This window comes from Nannochloropsis gaditana (assembly GCF_000240725.1).
Source record: "Nannochloropsis gaditana CCMP526 unplaced genomic scaffold scaffold051, whole genome shotgun sequence".
Taxonomy (NCBI): domain Eukaryota; class Eustigmatophyceae; order Eustigmatales; family Monodopsidaceae; genus Microchloropsis; species Microchloropsis gaditana.
In genome coordinates, this window is record NW_005803902.1 from 14,697 (window position 1) to 35,505 (window position 20,809).

The window sequence follows — 20,809 nt, forward strand, 5'->3', positions numbered from 1 at the left end:
CAGGGGCTCTGAAGGAATCGGCTGGATGTAGGGCGGCGGGAGACCCGCGCTGCTGGCTGCGGCAGACAAATATGCCGTGGGAGGGCCTCTCGAGCTTGTACCAGCCACGCAAAGGCCCTTCTCCGCCACGTTCCCTCCCATTTTGCGAGAGTCGATGCGTTGCTGATGCGACAGGAGCATGGCATGCAAACGCCGCGTCTGGACGGCCTGCCTATCAGGAGGTTCGTAGGGCAGACCTGCGCCTGTCCTGTCGCGATCTTGGTCCGCCCGTAGGAAGGGATGCCTGGCCGCTTGCTTGGCTGTCCAGCGCTTCCAGGGGTTCAAATCCAACAAACCCAGCACAAGGTCCAGGAATAGGTGACGCTCTTGCTCCTCTCGAAAGCTGTCTTCCGGTCCCAGGCGCCGGCCGAACGGATAGGAGCGCACGATGTCAGGGAGATGCTTGTGCTTGAAATACTTCTTGGAGTTTATCACTGGCGTACGCGTGTCGCTCGCGTACTCTTCTGCGGTTTTAAGCGCAAATTTTCTTCTCATAACCGTAGATCCGGTTGACGGGAAGGGAAGAGTAGTGGAAGGCAGCCCCTTCTGGTGTTGTTGCAGCGGTTGCGGGGCGGGGAGAGTTGCTGCGTGATCAAGAGGCAGATTGCATTTATGATTGCCACCCAGGTGCGCGCCGGGAGATCCTTGCACGGCGATCGTCGAGTCCATCGCCACTTCTTCCTCACCCACCTTGGCTAGAGCCATCGTCCCCCCTCGCCCAGGAAGAGCTCCGCGGAAGGCGTCAAGCTGCCCCTGGAGCCCCCCCTGCGCGGCCTTGCCCGTCCCCCCGTCCGCCCTTCGTCGCCGAGTGAAGTACTTGGAAGTGTTCTGCCCGCAGTCAAGCATGAACTCGGGAGGCATGCCAAGCATTTCCACAACTCGCGAGATTTGATTGTGCTCCGAGACGCCGGGAAAGATCGGCAGTCCCAGAAACATTTCGGCGCAGATGCAGCCCAAACTCCACATGTCGATGGCCGCGTCGTAGGGCAACCCGAGCAGGATCTCCGGGGAGCGATAGAAGCGGGACTGAATATAGGTGTACATGGTGCGACCCTCCAAGCAGGCTGAGCCGAAGTCGATGACCTTGACACTGCTGTGTTCCTTGGCGCTGTTGCTGCTGCGCGCGCGGGAAGGCGTGGGTGTGTCTGCGACCGTCAGCTTTGGGGGGCGGTGCGATGTTGTGGTCGCGAGCAGAATATTCTCAGGCTTGAGGTCGCAGTGGATGATACCCGCCTCCTCCATGACGCCCAAGGCCTCGAGGATCTGGGAGGCGAAGTGCCTAATGAGGGAGAGCGGGAGGCCGCGGAACTGATTTTGTTTCAGCAGCTCGTACAGATTCATGTCTAGGAGCTCAAAGACGAGGCACAGGTGCCCCTTGTCCGTGAACGAGTCCAGGAGTCGGACCAGGTGCTTGTTGTCTTCAGGATCGTGCTTTTCGTTCAGCAGTCGCAACACTCCCACCTCGGACTGGGCCTGCCGCAGATACGCCGGCTTGTTCTTCACGACCTTGATCGCCACCGTCGGCCTGCGCCAGACCGGTCCACCCCCCCTCCCCGTTCTGGGGCTCTTCTTGGCACTTAAAAACCTGTCCGAAAGTGCCTTGGCCCAGCAAATCTAGTATCGCGAAGCGACTGCCGCGCCTGGCGTCGCAGAGGATGTCACCCACGGAACAGATGAGGTTGGCCTCCGCGTTGTCCAGTCCGTCATTCAGCATGGGCTTCTTGGGGTGAGTGAGCATTCGCCGCGGCACTTTAAATTTAAAGTGGTGCGAAGGGTTACAGGCTTGGTAGGTCGTGAGGAGGTCCCGGGTCAGCCGGTCCTTGACCGCCGATTTTGGGGAGGAAAAGGAGTGAAGTACCGGCGAGGAGCCCCCATCTACAGGCAGACCGGGCGCCTTGCGCTTGAAAGGAGAGAAAGCCACAGAAAGCAGCACCGGTGTAGGTATCACACTCAGCACGGTGGCGTTGGGCTCAGATGGTGATGTGGAATTTCCCTACGGAACGTAAAGAGCGTGTGAGGGATGCGGCAAGGGACATGACACAATCCTGCCTACACGCGACCTGACTCCTGGATACAGTCCTCTTAAACAAACATGCAGCGTTTCATCTGCAAGCATCTTGATATTAAGGAATAAGAACATGAAAGAAGAGACCGCGAACTGCGGAAATCTTGAGGTGAAAGCATCAAATATTTGACAAACAGAGCATCATCGAGAGGTTACAGCCACAGCCATAGATAAACTCTCGGGGAAATAATGTAAAATTTTGAACACAATATGAAAATTGTTATCCACCATTCCCATCAAGCTGAGGCTCTGCCTGTCAGCTCAACTCCAGTGAAGTGCACAAACTCTCTTTGCTACCAGTGTGGAGGTTCTGTCGTTCCCGTCGCAAGGGGTCATTCTGATCCAGAATGAATTACTGCGATGCACAACATTGGGCGTACAAACCATTTAGATGCTTACCGAAAAAGGCTCTTTTTGTGACTTACTTTTTGAGTCGTACTGCAGGTCTCAGTTGCCCCGCCTTCACCTCTCGTGACAGTCGCAGCGCTTCCTCCAGCATCAACCATGGTGTCACCACCCTCAGCTGGCTCACCGTCATCTCCGCGTGGAGGTGCTGCCATGGAAATCTGACCCTGAAGAATGTGTGTATAGGTTCCGTAAGAAGAAATGTGAAGCTCACCGACAGACATCTCGCCGCCTCATCGAACTGTCCCTGCAGAAAGCCGGGAGGAACGAGAAGAGAACAAGCGATGCCCCCGAGCAAGTATCTTCAGCCAGGGAGCGTGCATTCGCCTTCAAAAACCAATCTATCGACTTCGGGCCACGACTAGTGTTGATGTTTTATAAATGGGAGTCTCCATGCTTCAAAAGCGTGCTTCAACGGTATCTCTGGTGAGCAAAGTATCGACTGCTTGTGCTTACCTTCCACTGCATCATGACTTTCAAACCCCTCCCAGGTTATATAGAAAGAAATGGGAGCGACTAAAAAGAAGTACTCAGAGTCAACATTGGGTAGACAATCAGGGGCCGACCGTGGGGACCGCAAGATGAGAAAATGGGCTGGAGGAGGCAAGTTCAGAGGACTAGGTCCTCTCGGCCCAGGAAGTAGGTCCACCACTAGGTCCCCTACTGCTAGTGGAAACCCGTTCGATGCTGTGGGAAACCGCAAAGCAAAGTTCACAGTCTTAAACAAACGCGCAAAAGGTCAAGTACGAAATGTCGGCAAAGCGCGGCAAATGGCTGTGGAGCGTCGAAAAAAGACTCTCCTTGTGGAGTACCGTGCCTCGAAGAAGGACAATGTCTTCAAGGACCGCCGCTTTGGAGAGGATGACCCGACTTTGTCTTTGGAAGAGAAGATGCTTCTACGATTCCAGAAAGAGCGTCAAAAACGAGCCCGACGGTCGGGAGCTGGACGTTTTAATCTCGAGCAAGAGGAGGAAAATGAGGATGACAACAATGGGGGCCTGACGCTAACGCACAAGGGAAAGGCATTGACCGCAGAGGACGACTATCAAGATAAAGACGGAGTGGCATCGAGTGACGATGAGGACAAAAAGCGCGGACTGAACAAAGAAATTGTGAAGGAGCTGCACTTCGGTGGGACGAGAATTGGAGACCGCAAGCGGCCTCTGCCGGGAGACGAAGAAGGTCACTACGGCCCCTCCGCGGCGAAAAAGTCTCGGGCGGAGCTCATGGAGGAGATCATAGCCAAATCCAAGATGCACAAGGCGGCAAAAGCGAAGTTGAAGGACGCCCAAGAGTTGGTGCTGTCTCAGCTGGACGAGAGCTTCAAGGACCTGGTGGGTGACCTGGAGTTCAGGGACAAGTTCAAGAGCAAGAGGGAGGAGCAGGCGAAGACGTCGCGCGGAGGAGATTTGGCCACCTCCGGGCTCCTCCTTGCAGACAACCAAGACTACGACGAGCTGGTAACAGCCATACGGGGCGAGAGCTTCGCAGCCAAGGCAAGGGACCGCACGAAGACGCCGGAAGAGGAGGCCCGGGAGGAAAGGGAGAAGCTGGAGAGGCTGGAGGCCGCGCGCCGGGCGCGCATGCGGGGGGAAGTGGACGCAGAGGTGGACAGCGAAGTAGAAATCGGAGGGAGCAGTGGTGAGGACGCAGAGGCTCGGTCGGGGGAGGGCGGTGAGAGCGAGGAGGAGGAAAAGGAGGAGGGGGAGGAGGACCTCAAGGGGTTGGGAACCGGCTGGGACACCGACAGCTGGAGCGACGAAGAAGCTACGTCTGCCCGGTTATCTTGTGAGGACGAGTCACACGAGGAGAAGAGCGATAGTAGTGAGGGGGAAGAGCGTGCGGGGAGCGGCTCGGCGTTGAAAGACGTCAAGGCACGGCGAAGGGAGGCGGGACATGGAAAAAGGTTGGGAGAGACCGAGAGGCAGAATGGCAAAGAGAGCGGGGCGCCTCCAGTTGGAAACGTCCGACCTGTGCACAAAAACGCACGCTTGAGGGGGGTCGTGGCCAAGGCGGTGGCGGAGGTAGCGGAGGAAGGCAAGGGGGTGAACCCGCGCATGCCGTACGTGCTGGAGTGCCCTTCGAGCCTGGAGGATTTTTCGCTCCTCGTGAGGGAGCACGCGCGCGGGCCCCAAGACGTGGCCGAGTTGATCACCCGCATCCGTCGATACCACGCGATCCGATCGGGCGGGGACCGGGCACGGGTGCACGCCTTCTACGATGTGCTAATGCGGCGCTTGGCCTGCCTGGGAGACGCTCTGACGGCCGCCGGGGAGGTGGAGGTAAACGCCATCGCGGAGGCGCTGACACTGATGGCCGAGGAGATGCCAAGCGCCGCGGCCGGGCTCTGGGGCCGCATGCTTACGGGGTTGCAGGCGAGGCTGGGGAAGGGCCTGCGCGACCACGAGCTGGGCGAGAGGGCACGCAGCCCCTGGCCCTCCCCCGGGGCCCTCCTGCTCCTACGCCTCCTGCCTCGCGTCTTCTGCGCCACCGACTTCCGGCACCCGGTGGTCACACCAGCCTTGCTCTACATGGGCCAGGCCCTGACGCAGTGTCCCCTGCTCAGGCCGCGCGACGTGGAGCGGGGGCTGTTCGTGGCGGCTTTGGCGCTGCAGTACACGGAGGAGTCGGGGCGTCTGATGCCGGAGTTCTTCGCCTTCCTCCAGTCCCTCCTGGCGGCCCTTGCCGGCGAGAGCTCAGCGCTTTGTCTACCGACCCTGGGCCCCTCCCTTGCGGAGATGCTCCACAAACAGACGGTGGCCGCACTGCAAGAAGACGCCAAGACCCCCGCAGGACCTGCTGTGCTGGGTGGTTGGGGGCGGCGGAGGGGGAATGAGGAGCAGGACCTAGACGGAACCGAGGCTGGCCCAGAAGAGCAGGAGGTGGGCCCCTCGCTATTAGCGGTTCAGTGCCTCTCCATGACTTGTCATCTGATTAAGCGTGTCTGTGAGGGCCCCCTGAGCAGGAGTCCTGCCGCAGTCGAGCTCTTCCAGCCTTTGGTGGAATGCCTCGCGGCTGTGGAAGCCGCTGTGCCGAAGGATAAGGAGGCCCCCGCCAAGTGTCTGCTAGCATCTGTGGTGCGAGAGACTGCGCAGCGATTGGAAGGAGCGGTGGCGGCAGCCCGGGGGTCGAGGGCCCCCCTGATCTGGCGAAAGAAAAACGTGGAGGCCATCCCCTCGCTAGCCCCGCGCATAATAGACAACTTCATAGTGCGGAGGGACGAGGGCCTGGAGCGGGAGGCGGCGCGTATCAAGCAGCTCACTCGGCAGGTGAAGCGTGAGAAGAAAGGTGTGATGCGGGAACTGAGGAGAGACGCGGCATTCCTGGACGCAGAGAAAGTGCGCCTGGAGAGAGAGAGAGAGACGGTGCGGAGACAGGTAGTCAAGGACAACACGGCGTGGCTGGAGGCGTCAGCAGCGGACTTCAATAAACAGGTCAAACAGGCCAAGGGAGAGACTCTGCGGGGGGGGGGCGTCTGGACTGAAGCAGATGTTGCTTGGAAAAAGAAAGTAAATCAAAGATTAATGTCTTACTGAGTTGCACGACCAGGACGTGGTACTTTCTTTTGCACGACACTTATTACAGGGGGACGATCTTTCGTTATGCACAATCTTCCCAGTTCTCAAAAGATAAAGCGGATGAATGTCTTATATGCCGCAGGTCTTCTAGTAAACGACTCCATTGCATCCTGCGAAAGGCGTAGAAAAGGCAGGGGAAAAGTATTTGGGAAAGAGAATCATAGAAAGTGGTCCACAACGTGAGCAGCAGCCCGACGGCTTTCTAACAATCAGGTGTTTGAGCAATGACTGGCTTCTGATGGAATGGTGACGCGCAGATCGAAAGGTTCCGGCCCCAAGGACTGGGGCGTCGGGGATGATCCTTGCGTTGACCCACTAGACGCTAATGTTTGCACAGTTTCTCTGGCACCAGCATGAAAGCATGAACGCCCTGAAAGTCACTCCTCCACGCCCCAAAGGACAGAAAGTGAGCAGTGGCGGACAGCTGATTAAAGGGTGCAATGTAAGTACTAAGCAAATTACACACTTCTGAACGGCTTCACGGGAATACATGGTTACGCGCTCCGCAATTTTACTCACCTTTCTCCGCATCGCTCGATACTTCTCATCTTCATCCAGTAATCGCCTCTTCCGTGTCTTCACTATTCCGGCGCGAGAACCTAAAGAGGTCGACATCTATGTTTACAGACTTCTGCTTGTGGAACGAGTAGGTGGCCGGGATTTCGAACTGCATGTTTGCGATGACCTCTGCCTGCACATGCTTTCCACAACCTGCTGCACCACAGCCCATCAAAAAGTCCCGCGTAGAGGTTTTATGCAAAGAGTACACTATGGGTGCAAAGGCCAGAGCACGCCTTACAAACAACATGTCTACCCCTTGATTTTTTGTTCCGAAGGGTGGATTCATGATCACCGTATCAAAATTGCTGCCTTCGCTGATGACACGGCGAAAAGGTAAACCATTATTTACCACAATGTCCGCTTGAAGCAATGAAAAATTGAGCTCCAATTTGTCTAGATTGCCTCGCGCGGTGCTCAAGGCGTCCGGGTCAGCGTCCACGCCTACGCTCAAAGTTTCGTCACAATCCATAAGTGCAGCCCCCGCAAGCAACATACCAGTTCCACAGCCCAGGTCAGCAACTGCACATCCTTCCAAGTCGTCGTAAGATGCTACGCAGTGCAATACTCTCGCAGCCAAATGCGGCGGGGTCAAGTATTGCTCAAGGCCCCATTTGGGCGCCTCAAAACCGTCCACCTGCGACAGGAACGATTCAAGATGCCGCAATTTCATCCCCTGGCTTCTCAGGCCAGCAACCTGTAGGAGTATAAACCGTATAAAACACGTCATTTTAAAAACATGGGAATAGCGGGATAGCTATGTCGCCTTGCAAAGAGCGCCTTCTTGTCATCGTAGTTTACCTCCCCTCTTCTTTGACATGTCAGAGTTAGTTTTGCAGCTAAAGCACTCGTGAGTCGAAAACATTCAATAAGAAGACAGGGCAGGACTATAAGCACCGATCACACTCATCACCGACCAAAGAGTGTTATGGTGGTTTCGTTATTCGAGTCTTTCGTGTCCGGATACTCCAGAAGCGATACCTCGCCCTATGGCACCGACCCCTCGACCACTCCAGCGGTGCCCTCCGACACCGACAGGGCGGCTGCTTTTTTAATATGATGGGTCGTGGTCGCAGCTGATGACTTGTATTCAAAATCCATCTTTAGAGTGACCAATGAGATGCTAAAACCATTGCAAATCAAGTATGAGGTTGGCGAGGACCGGTAAAAAGAGCACAAATTCAGATTACTTCTTTCTCCGCACGCCGACTTGGGAAGAGCGCAAAGTTTAGAACCGCATTTTTATGTGTAAGTTTCGATTTTGTCCATGTTTCAAGATATATACGGTCTCTTGTACGCTGTTATGTTGCTTCCTTTGAGACACAGCCTCCAAGAATTCCTCACGGTAGTCGAGTTACAGGAAAACAGATTTTCTGGACCCTAACCCCCTGTTTTTCGACTTTCCACATTTCTTAATGTCAAAACGCCACTCCATATGTGCAGATACGCTCCGCAAGTATACGAGGCAAATAAATGCTCGAGGTATCTCTCTGCAGATCTAGATAGCATCAATCTGTCTTACTTTCGACCCTTCTTTCACCGCCCAATTCTAAAGCCGACAATATCACTGTGGAAAATATTCACAAGAAAAAGGGGCGATGCGAATAAACAGTCACCCCGTCAACTGACAAACAGGCCAATTTTCCCCTCTTACGATTCCTGCGATGGGCGTTATGTATAATTTTATTTTATTTTTTTAAATCACACATACGTGTAGGAAGATTACTTAAGAGATTGCAATTAACTCCCTGCAATGTACTCATCAGTAAAATAATCTCTTCCGATCGCAGAAAGAAGGAATATGCGTGCAACCGCATGAAGGGATGACAGCGCGCTCGCACATGTGCTCTTCTCTTTCATAGCATCTTTTGGGTTTCAAAATAAAGCGTCTTCTCGTCGATAATTTACGGAAAAGGGACAGGACATCCCGATCGCGTGCATGTAGCACGTAATTACTTTATAACATTACTACTGCGGGACATTGAAACCTCGGAACCGCTGCACGGTGGAAAAATAGGTGCTCTTATCATTTTCCTCGTGAGAAGAGATTTGACATGGTTCCTGAAACACGATCTATAAGACATTCACAATTTCTATTAAAAAGTCTTTGTTTCTTATGCGAGCTGAAGCAATCCAAAAATAGGAGAACGTGGAAATGCGCAATTTCCCATTCACTCGTTGCACAACCTGCTCCTGCTCCTGCAATAAGAAGGAATAAATAATAGGGGAGGTTGCTTCGAGTACGTTCCTTACTCTGAGTGACAGAGTTGATTTTTTCCCGCGCTCCGTGAGTTCCATTGCAGACGTGAAAGATTAAAAGATTTTCTGTATAAATCGGTCTAAGAATTTGTAGCGGATCGTGTTTTCTAATTTTCCCGATCAGTTAAATTATGACCGTGTTTTTCCCGATCACAGTGGCCCTTGGCCCATTGCTCTCGCGCTCCCCTCGCTCTTCGCCCAAACTGTCCTCTATCATTTCCCTCCAAGGCACCGCGAACGAAAGCGCCGCGCACTTACTGGCATTAAATCCTGACATCCACGCCCTATCCTCTGCATCTTTACTTTCGACAGCTTTGAGAATTATGATGGGCGCTCTTGTGAACCTGCAGCATCACGAGGAAGACTTAAGCGCCTGGATTTTGGACGAGCGCAAGGTGATCACCTCCCGCTACCTCGCCCAAGTCCTAAATATACCCACGTCGTCCGCCCGACGCCTGCTTGCCGCTTTTTACCGCCGACATAAGAGCGAAGTTCTAGCAACATTCCTGCTGACTGGAGAGCAGCATGTTGAGAGTCGATCACAGTCGAGCGCAGGAAGAGGTGTGCTGCTGCTTCCGGAGTGCCGGGTTAAGGCGGAGAAGGACCATTTCTTCACCCGTCTGGAAGGGGTTCAAATTTTCAGCCTACACGCTAAGCCAAATTTGTCGAAGAAAGAGAGCGAGAAGAGAAATGAATCTGGTCTGGGTCAAGGAGGCGCTAAATTATGGATGGAGGACCTAGCAATGGCGACCGAGCTGCTCGATGCGGCCTCGGATGCCGGGGAAAGCTTTCGTTACAACAAACTGAGCGGTATTTCATCCCCAGAGATATTTTTATCAACGGCTGGTGCCTACAGTTGGCGGTCACTTAGCAATGCAAATGCGTCGAAACCCTCGGTAATGGCAAGCACGGGGAAGGACATGAAAGGCGCCAACCGCTCGTCCACGGGCTCTGTCAAGGGCAAAGGGCAGGCCATAAGTGCACAAAACTTTTTTGAAAGGGACCCAACAGCGAAACAAAGATCATTTATCGGAGCGGACAAGAATCAATCGGGGCCACATGTGCTGCAAGGGAAAGCGGCGCCGGGGAAGACGAAAGACAAAGGCGCATCGGCCACGAAGGGTGCTGAGAGCATGGCGGGCTCGGAGGAGAGAGCGGAGGGCGCTGTCACTGGCTCATCGAATTCTAGATTGTCGACGTCTCTCTCACCTGTCAAATGTAGAGACGCAAAGGTCAACCCGGGTCCCGGGAATACACCTAGCCTGAAGGGTTCCAAGCCGAAGAGGAAAATCGCCGAGGAGAGGGAGCAATCAGATAGCGCGGAGAGCTCCGCGGGAGAGGAGGAGTTTTTGCCCGGAGAAAAGACTGCAAGTGATAGATGGCGGTATGAAGAGCGTAAAGCAGCCCGGGAGCTTGTAGAAAGACAGGCAGACGAGCGACAGCGGAAAAAGGGTAAACATATTCCGAAGGAGGACGCAGGAGAGGATGGCGCCCTTTCAGAGGACACGGGAGAGGAGGAGGGAGGAGAAACCATTGCTACTGGCAAGAAAAGCAAAGGCTTGAAGAAAAGAGGCGGGATACCTGGCGAAGCTCGAAAACGAGGAGTCAAAGGGGAAAGGCGCAAGGATCAATCGGGCAAGAAGGGCGGGGAGAGGGATGAGGAGGAAATTCCTGAGGCCGTGCACATTGAACCTGTCAGCGGGGCTATGGATACCTTTGTACAGCGGTCGCCAAGCAAAGACGCGCCTCAAGATGGCAAGCGCACCAAGAGGGTGCTGGTGCAAAAGAGTTTCATGGACGAGAAGGGATACTTCGTTACAGAGAACGTCTGGGAGGATCAGGAGGTCGACGAGCCGGCCGGGCCTCCGCCGGCACCGGCCTCAGCCGCCAAGACTATGCCCTCCATGAGTCCTGAGGTAACAGCCGCCGCTCGGCAGAAACGAAAGACGGAGGAAGGCGATGGGACCGGGACGAAAAAGAAAGAGACCAAGGCGCCTGCGACGGCCACGAAGCAAAAGAGCATGCTCTCATTTTTCAATAAAAAGTCATGAAGTAAGCTTGAGCACGCTGATTGGAAATCGTTGTCTTAGCAAAAGTTACTGGTCAAAGACATCCTATCCCGTAAAAGCGCAGATAGGTGACTTCTACTTCTTGTGCTCGTGAGCCCTTGCAGACGAGCAAGACAAATGTTGAGGATTAAGCAAAGAAAAATATTTCGAGGAAACGAATAGAAGTGCTGCTTCCCATTCGAAATGCACATGAGGCTGTCAATTTCGTCTTTTTATAGTCCGCTTTTCAGATCATAGGATGCCCCCTCACAAACATTGGCTCAACCATTGTGCGCTCTTTCCTTGATTTTGTAAAAAAATTGGAATAACACCCACGCGTGTCTCGTAAGAAAATAAAATGGGCAAAACTCCTAGTCTACCCCCTTTTCTCTGTCCTTAGATTATATGAACCATGATGCGATACATAAGAGACTGACGATATAGCTTGTGATGCTTGCGAAGGTGGATGCGGTTGCCTAGGATCGGCAAAGAGCGGAGAAAAAGACTGACACTGAGCAGGGATGCAGCAAGCTCCAGGGCTACATGCCACTGCCTCCGTCCCGCAGACCCATCAAGGCTGAGTTTGATGGAGATGATGGCCGCCAAGGCAGCTAGCATGTGAGCCAAGGAGGGCGCGAGGAGGACCCCGCCCGTAAGAAGCGCCCACCGCATGGCGAAAGCCTCCATGGCGAGGGCACAGATGCCCACGTACACAAACTTGAGCAAGATCTCGGTGTAAATGAGCACGTAGGCAGTGGTGCGCCAGACGGTCTGGACAAGCAGCATGGTCATCAGGTCGAAGAGGATGGGCCACCGCCCGTACCCGAAAAACCTGCCAAAGGAGGACTTATTCGACTGATCGAAGGGATGCTTCTCGCGTGTAGGCCGGTGCCTGCACGAAAGTGGGTCGGAGGGGTCCTTGCGGCAGCGGGCGGCGCACTTGCTTTCCAGGTTCACAGAGCGCATCCATCGCAGGGTGTCGCAGAAACCAAGGTCGTACAGCCAATCCACCGTACCTGAGTGCGACGGCGGCAGCAGGGACCACCAAGCTGGGACGTATCGTGATGGCCGAATGTCGGCTTGCGAGAAATAAAAGGGGTTGACCGTGACGGTGCGGGACTCGAGGACGGGCTGGAAGTCTGACAGGCCCCCGTCGATGAGCCATTTGTTGCGCCGCCGGACGGGCGGGGAGAGGGGAAACGCGGCTGCGGAAGCCATAAGCGCAGAGATCAGTTCCTCCTTTGACCTGAAATCATTTATGCGGATGGCTCGAAAATCGGGGAGGCCCGTGACCGCTACAGACAGCCTCCCGTTCGCCCGCTGCCAGTGCTCTTCCAAACAACCGCTGTAATCCAGACAGCCCCGCACGTACTTATGCAACAAAAATGGGCCCAACAGGGTGCCCCTGCAGCGAGGGATACAAACTGCCTTGCAGTACTCCACCGCCTTGTCGAAAGAGCTAGGCTCCACACACAGGCCCAGCGCTGTCAATGCGCCAGCCGAGCATCCCGAAAACCTGGCCTCTGTGTGAAGGGCATGGTCTTTCAGACACTTTGCAACACCAAACATGTAAAATTGCAGCCAACCACCACACGCGAAACTAAAGGAAGTGGGCAGCGTGCCTGGCGCGTATTCTAAGTGGCGCGTTTGAGGCCGCACGGGCTGGGATTCAGAATCCGACTGCTGAAAGGGCAAGCGCCCGGCGGCATCCTGCGTTGGTAGGGGCGTCTGAATGGATGTGCCCCCTTCCGATTCGTCCGAATCCGCTGTAAAATCAAAGCAGTCTACCGTGTACGGTGGCTCAGGGGGGTAGTGTAGCGGTGGTGGGATCTCCAGCGTACCGATCTCTTCTCGTATGGCCTCAAACGTCTCTAGACGAGGTGTGATCACATCGTTCCACTGCTCTTTCAGATCTTCAAGGCGTTCTTGCATGTCTGCGAACCTGATGTATTCCTGATTTCGCTCTGTCTTCTTTGCGCCTCCGGCCGCGGCCCCGGGGACGCGCTCGTACGTCTCTTTGTCTCTGCTAGGCTGCTTCTTCAAAAGCCGTTTCATCATCCTGTCGAGACTTCTACTGGCCAAAACAATGACCGCTCGCACCAGAAAGCTTAGATATGGTCTAAGGTGTACTTTAAAGAATCGATCGTATGGGCAAATGAGGCAAGAAGAGGTTCGACGGCAACAAATGAGAGAGAAGGGCACGCCTCCCCAGAAATAACCCACTCTGCCATCTCGAAGAACTTGACGACGGCGACCTCGTCTCACGCCTCATCCCATGTCCTCCTTTCGCCCTCAAGCCTTGGCTTCTCACGTCAGCAGGACAGTGAGTCAGCATGTCTTTCCGACTAAGAGTTGCTCAGATCCCAAGGGGTACCGAACCACGTCAAATTCGTGAGCTGGACTTGCTTTCGACTGGTCAGCTGGCTTGATGGATCGAGGAGGCAGATGAAGCGAGGGTTTTAAAAGTAGGAGAGTGTACATTTGACCATAAGATTCAGCACTATTTCTTCATATAGTTTCCTTCTTTCTTTGACCATTTTCCATCTCCATATCTCACACGCTCTACGCTTGAGCATGAGGCCCTTTTCACTTTCCTGTACATACAGCTCGCCCTTGGCATACTCTCGGCTGATACAACTATACTTGCTGTGCGACATTTTGCTCTTTCATCACGTCGTTCCATTCCATGAGGTTCATGTTGGCCTACAATTACCTGGTGCTTGCAAGCGTTGAGATCGGTGAAACTGTACCAAAGTGAGGAAACAGGAGTTTTCAAAGACACCTGTCGCTAACTTATTGCCGTCTTCACGAGTCACGTCGTCGAAACTTGCGTGATAGGACCATCCCCCTGTGTGGTCTCTTTCAGGCATCGCCCGCCGCCACGGTGCTTATATTGCAGGTGCTGCTGCAGGCGACTGTGTTTGATGAAGGCACACAGACTTATCCACGACGGGGACCAGGCAGCGGCTGCCACGTCCGCTGGCTTGACAACTACCACGGCACGTACCCTCTCCGCGTCAGGGTTCCAGACTTGTGGGAGGTCTTCGCTGTGTGAGCGCAAGCCGTAGTACAGGCAACAGCCGTGCACCAGCAAGCGGAGGAAGGCCGAGTCCTTCAAAGGCAGCACCAGAGCGGCCTGTTCCCCCTGCCTCATGTACAAGGGCAAGGCGAGTGACCTAGTCAAGGCCTCACAGCACCGAGAGCTCCCTCCTCCCTCCGAAGTGCCATTCTCTTCCTTTCCACCCGTTCTTCCGCCGCCCTCACACAACAAGGATTTTCTTGACAGCATAGTAGTGAGAAGACCCTCAATGTCTTCTAAAAAGCTTGCCATGTGCGCATTAGAGCCCACCAGCTGCGTCAAAATCCCTCGCAGCCGCTTCTCCAGTCGAAGAAAGCGAGTCTCCGCCTCCCCCAACGCCGACGCTTGTCCCCGACTCATATGACGGAGTCTTCCCCTATTCCTTCCTCCACCCCACCCACACGTTCGTGTCCCATAGCCTGCCAGATACCGATCACGAGCCTCAGTATCCTCCTGTGCCATCAGCGCCGAGAACTTGGACGGAAGCCTTTCCTCCCACAGCGGTCCGTACTCGCCCTCGGCCACCGCCTCTTTTTCATCCCCAGGTGGGCCCTGCACGGCGTTCACGTCGAAGAGACGGTCATTAGCCCACCTACGTAGCTTTCTACGCGAACGCCGCTCCATTCGTCGTTGAAGCAGGACCGCGATATCTTCCTGTTCCCCTCGGGCATCACGATCGCCCAAGGCAGTGGCTGCACTTCTCCCTGCTAGGCCCTGATAGGGGGGCCGGCTTTGGCCTTTATGCGGTGTCAGCACGCGTGACAAACGTGCCGGCGTCGAGGTCCTCGCCTCCCCGTTCGTCAAACTCTCCTGCACCGCCGAAACGCTCGCAGGCACCGAGGACGTGACGCCCCGCCCCTCCACTACCCTCGCGTGCTGGATCGTAATCTCGGGCGCGCCTTCAACTCGTCCACCCATGTCGCCAAGAGAGTCTGTCCGAGCTGACAGGATGGCGTAACGGGCGACAACGGGCGTGTGGTCGCGACTTCCAGAGCCCCCCGCGCTTGAATCTCGCCTTGTTAAGGGCTCACTCGCATTGTCGCCTCTGCCTACCGCCTTTCCCTCGCCAGGAAAAAGCTTCGACGAAGACATACCCGTTATTTTTTCCACTAACACACGACACGGACACGACAAGAGTTCCCCGATGTTTACGGCATCTCCTAGGACACTTGCACGGGTTCGTCTACCGAGCTCGAAAACTGCCCGGCCGAATACTTATCGATTAAGCAATGTTAAGAAAACCTTGCGAGGAAAGTGCCTACGAAAAACACATTAACAGATCGAGGAAAAAAGGAGCATTGTCAGTAGGCGAGGGACTAAATTATGCGACTCGGCTCCCGGCAGCTACAGGACAGCCGACGTAGCTCGAAATATCTTAGCGCTAAAATCTATCTCTGCCCTTTAAATGATCAGTTTATTTACATGTGTGTGTATTTTGCGCATAATAGGCAAACGAATCACCTAAATGGGAAAAAAGTCGAACTTGCTACGATTCAGGAAACGCTACCGTCTCGGGCGCTTAAATTTAAAAATCAAGTCTTGCGTTGCGACCCAAAGATGATAGCCCAAGCAAGAGTGAGCTATGCATTATCTGTTTAGAACTTAACCTGTTTCATGCCCAGACAATAAAGCGGTAGACGTGCGCTGTAGCAGGATAGAGCCATGTCAGGGTGCGCGAAAGCAAGAAGCACGCACGTCACTCTCTCCTTCTTATGCCTTATCTTACCTCTGCATCCATAGACAAGATTCAACTATGTTTGCTTCGATTGCCTCACGCATCCAAACGCATTCACTTAGTTGCAAGTACACGCTTGAGAGAAAGCAACGTTGGCCACGCGGTGCTCTTCCTGAAATGGCAAATTGCGGTGAGCAAAGTGGAGGACAGGGGGGCTGAATAGTTTCGGCGCGAAAGCAAGGAAGGCCTTACCTGAGCTAGCCCTAGGCCAAAGCGCATTTTCGAGCTTCAAAGAAGCGATTTCCGATCACAAATCGGAGGCCCGCATATTTTTTTCGGTCATCCCATCTGGATGAAGCGTCATTCATGAATGAAATCTCACCATTGATTGGTTTGCTCAGCTAACTTAGCTGAATAGTTTTGGCGCGAAAGCTGGGAGGGCGCTGGAGCCGAGCCGCTGGTGATGGGGACACTCATCTTCATCTGGGCAGGAAGCTTATAACGTGCCTTTCCTACACGATACAACAGGCTCTAAGACTACCTCTGGTAGCGCTTTGAAAAGTGATCATTCCCAGTACTCAAGAAACGTTTTTGATGGGTGCAATCGATGGCGATTATAGAATAAGACACTCGCGGCGAGGCTGGGCTGTCGTCTGCCTTGCATGTATATTATCCCAATTTGCAATTAGTTTAGCAAACACCGGAGAGGCAGCTCCTCAATCAACACCAGCATCTGAAAATGTAGATACTACCATATACACATATGATGCAGCGCCACCATACTCGCGGGATAGCCGGAAAAACTCTGAGCATGGTGCTCAAATAGATGTGAGGCCCGAGCACGATACTGGGGGTGAGATCAGCCTTATGCGCCAGGAAGACTACCAGAATTTGACGTCTGACAATGAGAAAGGATCGGATAAATTGGTCAATGAATTGTCAAGTGGGCTCGAGAAAGCCACTGGGGATGGCGTCTTGGGGTACGAGCAGCGAGATATCGAGGGGATCATAAGAAGCGAGGACGAGGAGGAGGAGAAAATTGGCAGCGTTATGTATAATGCTGCAGAAGAGGACTCCATGGCAGAGATAAGGGGGTTAATTGAAGCCCAGGCTGAGGAGGAACGGCGCCTAGCCGAGGAAGCGGCGTTCGACGAGGCACGAGCACATGCAGCAGAGCGGGAGGCCGTGCGGCAAGAAGCAGAGGAGAAAGTACGGACTCGAAGACAAGCACGCGATGACAATCTCTTCGAGGCATTTAAGGAACAACAGTGGGCGGAGCCGATGGCGAGAAGCCGTAGCGGCAGCTCCGCGGCTGACCCGGGTATTGATGGCGGGAGCGGGCACCGTGATGGAGTGTCCGCCCTGGCGGGACGCATCTCGCACAGGCCGCGCGGGCATGTGCTCGGGCTTGGCCAAGGGACAAGTAATAGAGGCACGACGTCTCGATTCTCCTCCTTCCATGCGCAGCGAGGCCGCGTGCCCCCCACCAGTGACGAAGCTCAAGCCGAGATGATGAGCGCCGCGTTCGGTAGCGTGCGCGGCAAAGCGTCCTTCGAGGAGATGAATTCACAGCACCAAGGGGGTACAGTCGATCGTACTGGGGAAGAGAATGGCACCGCGCGCGCTCATCTGGCTGCCAAACTGGTTCTGGAGACAGACGCCCTCCTCTACGGCGGCCATGGTGGTCCCGTTGGCGCTGCCCTGTTGGAGGTAGAGGGTGGCGATGAGGACTGGGAGAACGGAGAGGGAGCTGGAAGTGCAGGGATGAAGAATCTACTCGTAAAAGACCGTACAAGCAAAGAAATTCAGCGTGTCCTGCGGGAAGGGGAGAAAGAAGAACCGAATTGGTACGTGGTACTAGGCATCTCTCGACGCGCGCAGGCGCTGGCCGTGAAGGACAGCTTTCGGAGGTTGGTTCTTCTTATTCATCCGGACAAAACTAGTCACCTTGGTGCGCAAGAAGCGTTCCAGCTGGTGCAGGAGGCGTACGAGAGCCTCTCTAGTCCAATCGAGCGGCTTGCGTACGATCAATACCTGGTCAAGCTACGGGCCAAACGCTGGAAGCAGCGCCTCCGCCCGCTGGTCGACAAAGTCGATGAATTTTCCGACTACTACGAACCGATTCTAGAACGCAAAGGTCAGATCGCCGCCGCCGCCTTTCTGCTGTGGGCCTTGGTTCTGTGAGGATCGCCAAAGTAAAATTTGACAAATGGCATGAACGATAAAGATGCCCAGTGCCGCCCTTGTGTGGGCAAATAGTAGGAAGTACATTTGCTACGATGATTATATTTTTTCCCCCCTTACAAGTCCTTCCATCTTACATCTTATCTCCACGATATCTCGGATGTTGCTTCTCCCGTCTTCAGACGAGGCCACCACACGACTCCGCATGCCAAGAGCACTGGCTTGCGACATCAAATTGGCCACAGATCCGCCTGTGCCAAAGTAGTACCGCTTACCAGCCACCAATGCCAATGCCTCCGGTGTTTTGGCTAAGTAGCGATGAATGCAACGCAAAAGTTTGTTTGTAACAGCAGGCGTGTAAAATGTCTCTGCGCTAACAATGACGTTAAAGTCTACCGGCTTGTCTACACCAAGAATTTGGGGCAATGCCTCCCAGTCGCCACAGATCAAGCTTATCCTTGCAGAGGATAGCGCTCTATTAGCTACATTCAGAAATATGTTAGGTCGTGTAACCTCCCGGAGGACCTCCTCATTCAAATCGGAGAAAACCACACTATCAGCCCCTTGTTGTAAAGCGTGAATACCTGGAAGCCCGTGGCCGCATCCCAGCTCCAGCACACGATAAGGAGGTCGAATTATTCTTTGGTTCTGGAGGTAACAGACTAAATCCTTGCTGGATTCCCAGATCTTCAAGCCTCCCTCATACACGCCAGGAACGAGATCACTTCCCTCTGGCAAGTCGGCAATCACTCCCTCCACATTTTTAACCACACGAAAATGTCCCTTGGGATCGTCATATGTGCGAGTAAGTACACTTATCGAGCAAAATGCAGGAGCTGTGGTCAACTCATCGAGGTGGATTACGCGTGGTGTTGAAGTGGCATGTCCCCAGGTCGTATGAGAGGACGGAGACGCTCCGAGTTGGGCCACAGTGTTTGATGTCGTTGATGGGTTCGAAGGTAAGTCGAAGCCGAATGTAAATGACATGTCCTGATATAAATTTTAAAATATACTGGTTTTCCTGTGATTGGTGCTGTGCTTTGATAAGTATGAAATATCCCTTGCTCGAAGAAGAGGGAGGAGGTTAGTCGGGGGGGTCTGTCCCGAGCAGATGTTTTTCCGCTACCAAGGCTGCTGCCACCTCTGAGAGCCGTCAGGAGGACCAGCACAACTTGACTTGAGCGCAACAAATGTAATTATTGGCTTGAAATACATTATAAGGCGCGATGGACCAGCGCTAAGGCCCTTAAAATCTGGACTCTACCCATGCAAAGTCGGACTCGAATTCTTTTTCCGTTTTGTCGACGGAGGAAAAGAAAGTTTAATTTGTTGTTGTTTTACCCAGTGAAATTCTTGCTGCCAAAAAAGAAAATACCCGAAGCACAAAAAATATCAAAAATTCACAGCAATGGTCAGTCAAAGCATAACGTCCGGAGCCATTCGGCGGCGCAAGACATCTGACGTCAGAACAACATGTTTAATATTTAGACTTTATACCCGTGGAAGCAGGATGATTAACATGCCAGTGATTTGCGATGTCAATGCGGCGACAAATCCACACATCGTCGAAGCTTTTAGCGTAGTCTAAAAAGCGTGCCAAAGCTGCAGTCCGCCCGGGGTGACCCACAATACGGCAATGCAATCCAACAGACATCATTTTGGGATCTCCGTTCAGACCCTCTTGGCGTAAGTAGTCAAACGTGTCCTAATCGGGAGTTTTTCACAAAGAAACGTCCGTAGAGAATCGTTAGACAATCAATCTTTTTCAAAGGTTAAACACTCTTGTGATTCGAGCCTATGGATTTTCAATAAATGAATCTATCAACTGAAATTACCTTGAGATACGTGAAAAATTGGTCTCCGCAATTAAATCCCTGGGGCGTGGCGAAGCGCATATCGTTGACGTCCAGTGTGTACGGAATTACGAGGTGCGGCCGCCCGTAATCCGTATTCCAGAATGGCAGGTCGTCACTGTAGCAGTCTGAATCGTAAAGGAAGCCGCCCTCTTCCACAATGAGACGGCGCGTGTTGACATTGGGCTTGCCTTGGTAGATGCCGACTGGTCGAGTCCCACAGACGTCTGTGGTTACAGCCACGGCTTTTCGTATATGCTCCCTCTCGACGGTCTCGCCCACGTACTGGTAGTCTATCCACCTATATCCATGACTGGCAACTACCATCATGGTTTTTAAAGTGATTACGGATATCTCATCAACGTCAGCCTTCACGTTTCCCTCCCAGAAATACACTTACCTTCCCATCCGGCATCAATCATTGCCTTGCCGGCCTCTGGATTCTTGGCAAGTGCAAGAGCTACGGCATACACAGTAACGGGCACTTTTTTGTTTGTAAAAAGGCGGTAGAGACGCCAAAAGCCAGCTCGTGAGCCATATTCGTACAGAGATTCCATATTTACGTGCCGCACTCCGGGCAAAGGAGCCGCCCCGACTATTTCTGAGAGCAGGTGCTCTGACTGGCCGTCTCCGTCCAAGATGCAATTCTCCCCCCCTTCTTCATAATTAATCACAAACTGCACCGCCAGCTTGGCATTTCCTGGCCATTTAGGATCAGGAGAAGATTGACCGTACCCTTTGAAATTCCGCTGATGCATAAGTCAACTGTGCTTTTGAGTCCAGGCTTCACGGCCAGAACTATGGTAACAGTGCCGAGGGTCTGCAACTCCTGATTGAGGGGACGGAGGCCTTGACAACCACAGGAAACAAACTGACGTTGTGCTGAGGACGGGATTTGGAATAGGGTGGACATTATATGATGTGAAAAGGTCAAAAAACACAATGCAACTCGAACTCGAGGCGGTGAATGCTAGAGGTCCATAGCCCTGCACAGTCACCGCCTGGCAAGCAGGGTATGACGTACTCCTTCCCATCGGGGTCGGACAGAGAGGTTCAGGAGGGGGAG

At 53.6% G+C, this 20,809-nt stretch overlaps 1 protein-coding gene across 1 annotated transcript; it reads right to left on the bottom strand.

The window, feature by feature from the left end:
- Positions 1-17,988: 17,988 nt before the first annotated feature.
- NGA_2078500 (uncharacterized protein) lies at positions 17,989-19,220 on the bottom strand. The gene has a single exon (XM_005856028.1). It carries the CDS (start codon positions 18,875-18,877, stop codon positions 17,990-17,992), a length of 888 nt encoding a protein of 295 aa, XP_005856090.1. The 5' UTR covers positions 18,878-19,220; the 3' UTR covers position 17,989.
- Positions 19,221-20,809: the final 1,589 nt, after the last annotated feature.